Here is a 10,689-nt window from a genome sequence, read left to right as displayed (position 1 = left end):
GGAAGTGGGAGACCTCCCCTCACTCTGGAAAAGGGATTATTGTTTAAAAAGGTTTCAAAATGAAAAGGGTGTATCCATTTACATTTTCCCCCTGTAAAACTATTCATAATATATGTTCTTGTTTTTAAATAATTTAGTTAAAAGACCAATTCTATATTACAATTTTGCCCACTATATACTGGTATTACCCAGAAAGGGTAAAACTTCAGGGACGACTGTACGAAATGAAATTAACACTGTCTGTTTCCTTATATAGGATTCCTATCAACTGTAGATTTAAATTTTTCTTTGTATAAGTTTTAAAAGGCATAAAAACCCTATATTCATGACCGAATACTTAATATTACCTTGATAACATCATATTTAAAAAGTTTCAGGTCGTCTTTGCAGTCTCATCTTTTTGGTAACCCTGTATACAATATATTATTTACAATACTTTGCATACACATATATAAATATATCTCATTCACAACTAGCTTGATATATTTGGCTTAAAATTGAAAAATATGAACAATTAAAAAAGATAGCTTTTCACAGATGGCCCACACCTGACACGATCAGTGTCAGGTTTGGGCCGAATCACGGGTTATAACTTTCTTCCCCTGCAATCAAAGCTGTTCATTAATTGAATTTTGTACTTTTCCTTAATTTACTTCGACCAAGTTATAGTGTAGTATAAACACTAAAAGCATCTAAAAACTCAAATTATATTTACAAATAGCTCAAGTGCACGGCTTTGCCCGTGGAATTTTTAAAAAAAATCCATCTTATAAAAGATGTTACCCCCAGAATACCCATAGGATACCTAAAAAAATTCAGCCAATTTAGTCCAGTCGTTGGACCAGCTATAGCGTGCTAAAATTTAAATATTTATATATAAGCGGAGAGCTTTATTATATACAGAGCGTCCCATATCATATTAGAATATATAAAATCTTTAAAGCCAAAATACGGACATAATACTCGAAAAATCTAGCATATTCTGCAAAAAAATTCTATTAGCCTTATTAAATTTTTCAAATTGATTCATTCTTCTTAAATTTTCCGATGTTTCCCTCAAATCGTAATTTAGACCCATTGACGCGGTCTAATTTGATGTGGGACACCCTGGGACACAACAATTTCAAATATTTTCAGAATACTTAAATTTTATTTTTGATAAATTTAAACATGTTGCACAAGTTACTACATTCATTATTCAAGGGCTTATTATAATTAAAGTTTAGATCTGTGTCTCAAATAATAAAACAATGTTGGACTATTTTAGATTTTTTGTAATTACCAACCAGCTGGTTGACCGTCCTTTACCCTACCCTTGCATTACAAAAAATAAGTGTTTAGTTCAAAAATTAAGAAGTTTAAGTTCAGCTCTAGTTATCTAGTTATCTAGTTAGATATGGAGAAAACGCAGGGGGGGTCAAATATCTCAAGTCACATCCTAACCAATCAAAATCGGAATACTTTAAACCATTTCCTAATTTAGAAGATATCGTTGCTTTCTTCTATCGTGCATGAAAACAGATCAATTTTATCAATTCAAAATCTTCCAGCCAGTTTTATAGAAACAACACAACTGAAAATTATGAATTTAAAAATAGAAAATCAAAAACATTTCTGCCATGATGTTCAGACAAAGTTGTTACCTTAAGCTTCTCCAGTTTTTAATAAAAGTGATAGAACAGTAAAGAATTTGAATTAAACAAATTTAAAATGGCGCTTCTGTTTGAAAATATGCAAACTCAAACCTCATATAATCATTTTATCTTTGCGTCCTTATGGTGTAAACTTATTTCATTTTAAGCTTTGCATTTTTTATATAGCAGATTATTCTGAATTTTCAAAGGTCCACAACTAGGGTTTCCATGAGGAATTCCGGGTTAAAGTTTACGTACGGAAATGATCCGATTTTTTCCATTTCCATTATGTAAAAGGTTCTGGAATTCCGGATCAATTCCGGAACGACTTTTTAAACTGTAAAAAGTTTACATACGGAAATGATCCAGAATTTTTTCCATTTTCATTATGTAAAAGGTTCCGGAATTCCGGATCAATTCCGGAACGACTTTTTAAACTGTAAAAAGTTTTCGTACGGAAATGATCCAGAATTTTTTCCCATTTCCATCCATTTTCACTTTGTAAAAGGTTCCAGAATTCCAGATCAAATCCGGAACGACTTTTTTAAACTGTAATGCAGGAAAATTGTTCCATTTTATTTTACCCCATCCCTTCATTAATATAAGTGTACATAAATAATGTGAAAAATTAGCTAATGAATTAATTGAATACAATAGTTTTTAATGTATAGCTGAGTATAAGCTGAATGATTTGTTTTCATAATTTATTTACACCAGTCCAGAACATCTGCTTCTAATGCATTCGACAATATTTTAGTATGTAACATGTACACTGTACACAGTAACATCCAAATGTAAGCAACCCTCCTCAACTGTTCATATCCAGGGTGTCCCACGAAACATGACAGTTGTTAAATAGTTTTGAATGTCTTCTTCCATATACTATATTGGATATTAAAGATTTTTTGCATGTCATTTCGTTAAAAACATCTTTTTCTCAAATATATTTTACTTTGAAATCAATTTTACAATAATATCATTGGCATACAATATTTTTCATCATTCTCTTGAATATCAAACAACTTAACTAATTATGGAAGAAGACATTTTAAACTATTCACCAACTGTCATGTTTCTTGGGACACCCTGTATCTTCTCCAGATAGAATTTATAAAGGCTTTATATATTTTGTTGTACTCTGTCTTGTTGCTTGTTCCCCAGGAGCAATAACGACAACAAAGACAACAACAACAACAACTGAGGTCTTTTAAAATTAACGAAAGAGTTCGTTAACGAACGGCAAAAATGGGTAATTTTTAAATTTATAACAAAACTAATCAGCCGTTTTTTTTAAATTAACGGTTGAAAACGAAAACGAAACAGATGGATTTTTTAAAAACGGCAACTTTCGTTCTTTCTTTCGACTAAAATTGCATGAAACTTGCAACCACAGCAAAAAATTCTAAAATGTATTTTGTTGTTTTTATGTCGTCTTCAGTCCCCCCTATTTATATTGTGGAACTTTAAAACACTTTTTTTGCAAATTGGTTATAGTTTGTGCCGTAATAACTGTTAACCGTTAACACCACTCACACTACAAACAACCGTTAACGGCTTGCACCGTTAACGATTTGACAAACTGTTAACGAAAACTATTTTGCACTTCGCGCAATTCCTTGATAACTAATGCCGTTAATTGCAAAAAATGCTAACGGCACAATATCTTTAGTTAACGCAGTTAATAAAATTGAGAACGTTAACTAGGGGTAACTTTAAAAAAATGAAAAATACCTTTAACGAAACGAACGTTCCATTCTTACCTTTAACTATAACAGCTACCGGACTACAACTTCAAACAACGTCGTTTTACAAATCTAGCATTATCTTTATAAAATTATCTTTATAAAATCATTCTTTATAAAATCATCTTCATAAATTTATCTTTATAAAACTATCTTTATAAGATTATCTTTAAAAAATTATCTTTATAAAATCAAATTATTTTTATAAAATTATCTTCATAAATTTATCTTTATAAAATTATCTTTATAAAATCATATTTTTAAAATTATCTTTATAAAATCATCTTTATAATTTATCTTTTTAAATTTCCATACATTTTATACAGAACTTTAGCATTAAGACAAAATTGTAAATTTTAGGTGAAACCGCGCATATTTTTATACAAATTGAACGCTTAAAGAAAAAATAAAACTTTCAGACGGATAAAACTGCAGCTTTCAGACAAAAATTTTCTTTTTAAAGGATGCCTTGACCTTAATAATAATAAAAACTCTTTAGACATTATTTAAAGTTTAAGACAATATTGTTTATAATGTACTCGGAAATCATACTTCACAAAATTTAATTTTTTGACAAAACTTTTAGATTTTTTAATAAAATGGCGACTTTTAGACGTTTATAAAATGTTCAAACAATAGCTTTAGACATAAGTTAACTTTGACATGAAAAATAAATTTAAAGACGACATTCTTTACATAAAACTGGAAGTGTTACACAAAACATAAGACTTCTATATGTAAACCTTTAACCTTTAAAACAAAAATATAACTTTTAGGAATAATTCCTTACTCAGACAAAACATATTTTTTAGAAAGAGGAAATAGCGAAATAGATAGTTTGAGTTCTGGAATCTTCTGCTATGTTGAGTTCTTTCAAGAGTATCTTAAAGAATCCACTGTTTATAAATTTAAACCTAAAAGAAACCTGAGCATTTCTTTTGCAGAAAACGTTTGTAAATTAGTAGAATTGAACACTTTTAAACCGAGAAAAACGACAATTTCTTCCACATTATTGATCAAAGCAAGGTTTCAAGGGTACCGTTGTGAATTATACCATCCCTTGAAGTTACGCCCACAGTCGACCCATCAGAAATGAGAAGCAATTTTATAAAATAAATTTATTTCCTTAGACAAGTGAACATTAGTATAAAAACATAAAAAAAAAATCAAAGAAAAACAAATCCTTTTAAACAAAGAATAAACTAAAACAATTTAACAAACATTACATTACATTTCAAATATTACATTTACATATTTTCAACCAGCTAAAATATTAAAAACAGTCAAACATAATAAATAATAAAAATTAAGAATATCACAGTTGGGGAAGAACTTAGATTCAAAAATCACAAAAAGAAAACAAAACTATAAATTGGAAGACTAACTTTAGTGAAAATCACACAAAAATATGTGTTTGTTATAAATTTAGTTGGATAGACTACAAAAGGAAGCATATTTTCAGAAAAAAATACATTTTACATAAAATCATCAAAACAAACATCTAGAGAATAAAAAAAATAAACTTCTTTTCATCCTTACATTGATTTCATTCAGGATATTCGTCACACAAAAGATTGTAGAAAACATCTCATGGTTGATGAATCTTCCTGAGAAATAATACTTTATTTATTGCACGTGGTCCGGCCACTAGTTTACTATATAATAACAACTAAAATATTAATTAAACTAAATTAATTAATATTTACAATACATAATCTATTTATTAAAGGTACTCAACAGCAGTAAAAACAGTCTGCTCATGGCGATTTTCCAATCAGTCGAACGGTTGAAAGAAAATAAAAAAATAAGTTTATTAAAATATTGGAAAAATAGGAAAGGGATTGAGTCTTTGGCAAAAGTCTAGCTTTCTAATCCCCATATCTTTGCAACCCAATGTCGTAGAGCTGAGATATTTTAATTTATGAATTTTGTTAGATAAAAAACCTAAGTTCGAAATATCACAGGTTTACATCATCAGGTTGCACAGATATAGGAATGATAAGTTTTGAGTTTTGGCAAAGACTAAATTCCTTTATGGGAAAATGTTCATCAGTGGTTAATTACGTCATTTTTTGCAATCCTGAGAACCAATCATCATTCTTTACAAAGATATTGATGTATTGAGGGAGCAGGTTCCGTTATGGGAAATAACCCAGGTGTTCTCCAGGATAGTTTGAAAGTAAAGATCTATGGGAGCTCCTGGAGCAGGAACAAGACTCTGACTCCGATCTGTCCACCAGGTCTGTTGTTTGGTTGATCTTAGCTCCGGAGAATAGAGCTGCGATCTCCGCAGATTTTTTCAAGGAGAGGATGTTGTCCTCATCCTTGCTCGGGGTTCGGTCCAGGTTCTCTTGAGAAGAGGAACCTCGGTAGACAATGTTACCTCGTGGATCCACAGCAGAGAGAACTAAAACCTTGGGATGGGTTGGAGAGTTGGAAGATCTGATGGAAGAATTTGTGGGAGAGGCTGAGGAGCTACATGAGCTTCCAGCAGATCCTCGTCCATCATTTGCAACCCGTCTCGATGGAAGCCAGTTCGGAGGATGAGAGTAAGAATCATTGCTTTGGTAGCCAGAGCCTCCAGAGTTAGTTCTCCGCATAGAACCCTCATCTGGAATTGGTGGGAGGTTCCGGGAGAATTTCAGACTGTTTGAGAGAGCTGGTGAATCAGAGTACTCTGAACAGGAACAACAGGTTCCTGATGGAGATCCTCCTTTCTCTAGCATCATGTTTCGTTTCCAGGCTGTCAGAGGGGACTCACAGGTGGATATATCTAATTTAGGGCGACCTGAAGTACTGTAACAGTTGGTAGAGTAGCAGGATGTGTCTGTGACAGTTCCACTGTCTGCTGTTATCTCCGAATAGACGGATGCATTTGATAGATTAGCTTTACGAGGATCTCCACGAAGGGAACAATAACATTTCTCACTCGAGATGCAGGAATCAGCATCGCATTCTCTGGGCACCTCTGTGGGTTTCCGACTATTCTGAACTGGAGGAAGGTTCCGGATATCCTGGATGGTAGGACGGGATGGTTTCTTTATCCGACAGGTACAGGTGTCATAGGTGCAGACAGTCTCATAGGCACACTCACTGCAGGAGACATATGCATCATCTGACTGATACTCTCGTGCATGGTCCTTGGAAAGTGATGAAGGTTTAGGGATATCAGGTATCATTGGTAAAGGACCGCTTATATCTGCTTTTGTCAATCCTTTGCCTTTGGAAGGCTTAGTTGATTTTACTGGTTTAACATACATGTTGGCTGCTGGGACAGGAGGTTTTCTATCCAATGGAATAGTGTTTCCTTTAGAAGCCTTGGAAGCCAAAGTGCTTGATTTTGAATTGCTCCTTGAGAATGATTTAAAGAAACTGCCTAAAGATCCTGAATTTTCATTTTCTGCAGCCTTCTTTTTACCCTTTTTATTGCTGGCCATGATTGATTTTGATCTTTCAAAGATTTCATCCTGACTCATGGTCATTGCAAGTTTGAGCAGTAATTCCCTATAAACCGGCTTAATGTCATTAAAGGACATTCCATTAGGTTGAATGACACGTTTCAGCACATCATCAATACTGTCCACGCCTTCCTTCTCCTTTAATTCCCGGAACAATTCTTGAAGGTTGTACTGATTGCCAGGTTTCACAAAACTCTTTGTCCGGCCAATAGAAACCTTTGTAAGTATATCTCCGCTTGACTTGGTATTTCCCAGACCATCATTAGATGATAATCTCTGTGATCTTAGTCTATTATGAGGCTCATCTTCTTCTTTTATCTGAACAGTTTTCATTGCTCGTCTCCGGGCACTTCTGTTACTTCTGTTGCTTTTGTTGCTTCTGGCACTTCTTGTGCTACTTCTTACACTGCGCTTTCTAACTAAACCTGTAACAACTCGGGGTTCTTCCCCTCTTGGGCGCCTTTTTCTTGGAGGTCTTACTGGAGGTTCTCCATTCCGACTCCGCCTTGAACTCCTGCGGGCAAAATCAATCCTATCTAAGTTTCGTGAGGAACTCAGATCTGTCTTAGGATGTCCTGCTGCTTTATGTCTTCGCATAGTATCTACTAATGCCTGGTAAAGGTTTGCAGCAATAACAATTGCATCCTCTGGAGTTGAGCAGATAAATCCATGGCATTCAAGCTGTTTAGGCATACCAGCCCGGCGCATAACACAGGCAAAGACAGGGGGGTGAGGGGAACTCTGTGCAAGGTTAATTTCTTCATATTCTAGATCGTAAAATACACGCTTACTCTCCTCATTTTGCGGATCACTGATCAGAGGAACAAAAGCAAATTTCTGTCTTCGCTCACTAGAAGGTAAAATCACAGTTTTGTGAGTAAACTTGACCGCTGCCCAAACTGCTATGGTTGGGAATGAGTTGAAGAGCTCCTGGACTCCCTTGTGGAGCTCCCTGATGTACTGAACCTTGAGACCTGTGTCAGATATCTCTAGGGTTCCAGGCAGATTAGAGTGACCCAGACTTTGCAGAGCTTTGTGCTTTAAATATAATTCTTTCAATGGAACCTGGAGAGAATCAAGATTTGTGGCTTTGCTTCGGAGAGGAACTGCTCCTAGGTATTCAATCTTATGTTTAACATGCTGCTTTGTCTTCTGTATACTCACACTACTTGTAAACTTAGTCGGAACCTTAACTATTGACTCCTGGTTACCATGAGAACTGGGGACAGATCTCTCTCCATCCTGAGTGCTTTGATTAAAATCAAAAGTATCTTGATGTACAGATATTCTCCTTATGTTTGCATCCTCCTCCTTGCTTCGTTCTCTTCGTCTTACTTGAGCAGCTAGACTTTCAGCATCTGTACTCTTCCTTCTTTCTTGTTTAGAGATATCAATATTTCCAAGATCAACAAAGGTTGAAGCTCCAGTTGTGGCAGAGTCCAAACTGTCAATACTAAAAAATTTCTCCTTTCTGTTTAAAGACCTGTCTCCAAGAGTACTTCTAGAGTTGAAATTTTCCGTCTTACTCTTGTCAGAATCAGAGAGAATGGGGGAAGTTTTCCCAAATTTATCGCTGAGGGCAATCCGTGCCTTAGAAAACTGTGGCGAGTCCTTTCTTGCTCTGAGAGCTTCTTCCACCCCATAATGAACAGGGGGAGGGGTGCAATATTTATCCTCTTCATCTGGTCTTACATGGCTGACACCATGCATTGTATGCTTGATATTGCCAGAAGGACTTGTTTTTATCTCCTCTTTATCATTAGCGTCCATAAACATCTTCTCTATATGTCGTTGAACCGCGCTCCTGGCTTCTAGGAATGACTTGCCCCGTTGAATGTTGCGAAAATTTACTCCGGGTTCCTGGTCCCGGTGTCCGAGGTTCACGCGCGGTTTCAGCTCTGAGCTCGGTTTCTCCGAACCTTGAGATACACGGAACCTCTCATCCAAAGGGTTAGTCCGAGTCGGAGTAAAATTCTGATCAGTCCTGGAAAAGTTTACAGTTAAAAAGAATAAAACGTTTGAAGTGTTAAACTTTTATTTTATATATTATTTATAATTGGACAAGATTTTGCACAATGATCCTCTAGAACTGAAACTAGAAACAAAAATCTTCTAAATCTTCATAAACAGGCTATGACTAAGTATTCAGATTGTTAAGGTCAAATCAAGGGAGCTAAGCCTAAGCAGACTTCAAAGTTTGCCTGGTCTAAATACTTAATGAATCATTTTCTTAGCTGTTTAGATCTCTGTATCTTAAAAATCTATGAAAGCAGAGTTGGCTGTGAATAAATAAAGAATCTATATCATATGTAGATATAGCTGTAGATAGGCCAGCTATATCATATGTAGATATAGCTGTAGATAGGCCAGCGATATATAGATGTAGATATAGCTGTAGATAGGCAAGCTATATCATATGTAGATATAGCTGTAGATAGGCCAGCTATATCATATGTAGATATAGCTGTAGATAGGCCAGCAATATATAGATGTATATATAGCTGTAGTATAGGCCAGCTATATCATATGTAGATATAGCTGTAGATAGGCCAGCAATATATAGATGTAGATATAGCTGTAGTATAGGCCAGCTATATCATATGTAGATATTTCTGTAGATAGGCCAGCTATATGATATGCAGAAATAGCTGTAGTATAGGCCAGCTATATATAGATGTAGATATAGCTGTAGTATAGGCCAGCTATATACAAAGATGTAGATATAGATGTAGTATAGGCCAGCTATATATAGATGTAGATATAGCTGTAGTATAGGCCAGCTATATATAGATGTAGATATAGCTGGCCAAACAAAGTTTTTTTTAAAGTTTTACTAAAATTTACTGTTTACTGTACAGGATTAGATTAAATGTAATTTTTTGAAAAATCTAAATTTCAAAATTTTGTTACCTGGCACTATTTAGCTTTTTATCAATCCCATCATTAAATCTAGAAGTTTCAGCTTCATATCTCGAGATTTCAACGTCAAACCTTGATTGCTCTTCTCCATATCTTGATTGCTCTGCTCCAAATCTTGATTTCTCTACTCCAAATCTTGATTGTTCGGCTCCAAACTTTGATTGCTCTGATCCAAATCTTGAAGTTTCCACTCCAAACTTAAGATTTTCAGATGAAATTTTAGATTTGTCAACTGATATTCTTGAAATTTCTGCTCCAAGTTTAGAATTTGATGCTGCAACTCTTTTGCTTTCAGCTCCAACTCTAGCAATTTTACCTCCTAAGCTTGAAGTATCCTCTCCCAATCTTGATTCAGCTCCAAATCTTGAAAAATCTGTTGTTTTTCTCGAATTCCCCGCTCCCAATTTGTTGTTATCTGCTCCATAGCTTTTAGTTTCAAACTTAGGTTTGTCCGTGGACGTTGAGAGAATATTTTCAGAACTGTTCCAAGCTTTTGCTCCATGTGTTCTTGTTACACCCGGAGCAATAGAGAACTCAGCCAAACCCCATCGTTTGTTTGTCTCCGGTACTCCTCCGGATCCTCCGAACTCTGGCGGAGGCTCTAATTGAAGTCCAGACAACCTGGAGGAAGAGGATTCCACTCTCGGTGTCTCCGTCCGAATCCGAGGTGTCTCCGTCCTACTCCGAGGGGTCTCTGTACGGCTAGGGGTGGAGAATCTGTTCGATTCGTGGCGCTGAGCGCTCTTCATCATTTCCTCAATCTGCTTCTGGAACTGTTCCTTGATCTGTAACACAGTGGCACTGTCCGTTCCTCGCCGCACCTGTAATTATAATTATTATTATTATTATTTTTATTATTTATTATTATTTTTATTATAATTACTATTATAATTATTATTATCATTATTATTATTATCATAATTATTATTATTATTA

At 34.9% G+C, this 10,689-nt stretch overlaps 1 protein-coding gene across 1 annotated transcript in view; it reads right to left on the bottom strand.

Annotated features, from left to right (window-relative positions):
• Positions 1–5,336: 5,336 nt before the first annotated feature.
• The window catches only part of LOC111706782 (uncharacterized), an 11,274-nt gene continuing 5,921 nt past the window's right edge, over positions 5,337–10,689 (bottom strand). The window contains exons 3-4 of the mRNA XM_023479720.1: positions 9,745–10,574; positions 5,337–8,818 (exon numbers count right to left, since the gene is read on the bottom strand). Coding sequence (XP_023335488.1) covers positions 5,515–8,818; positions 9,745–10,574 — 4,134 coding nt within the window. The 3' untranslated portion in view covers positions 5,337–5,514. The remainder of the gene's footprint in view (positions 8,819–9,744; positions 10,575–10,689) is intronic.

Source organism: Eurytemora carolleeae, unplaced genomic scaffold (genome assembly GCF_000591075.1).
Source record: "Eurytemora carolleeae unplaced genomic scaffold, Eaff_2.0 scaffold163, whole genome shotgun sequence".
NCBI lineage: Eukaryota > Metazoa > Arthropoda > Copepoda > Calanoida > Temoridae > Eurytemora > Eurytemora carolleeae.
The sequence above is the reverse complement of the archived record's forward strand: the minus strand, read 5'-3'. Positions and strand labels throughout refer to the sequence as shown.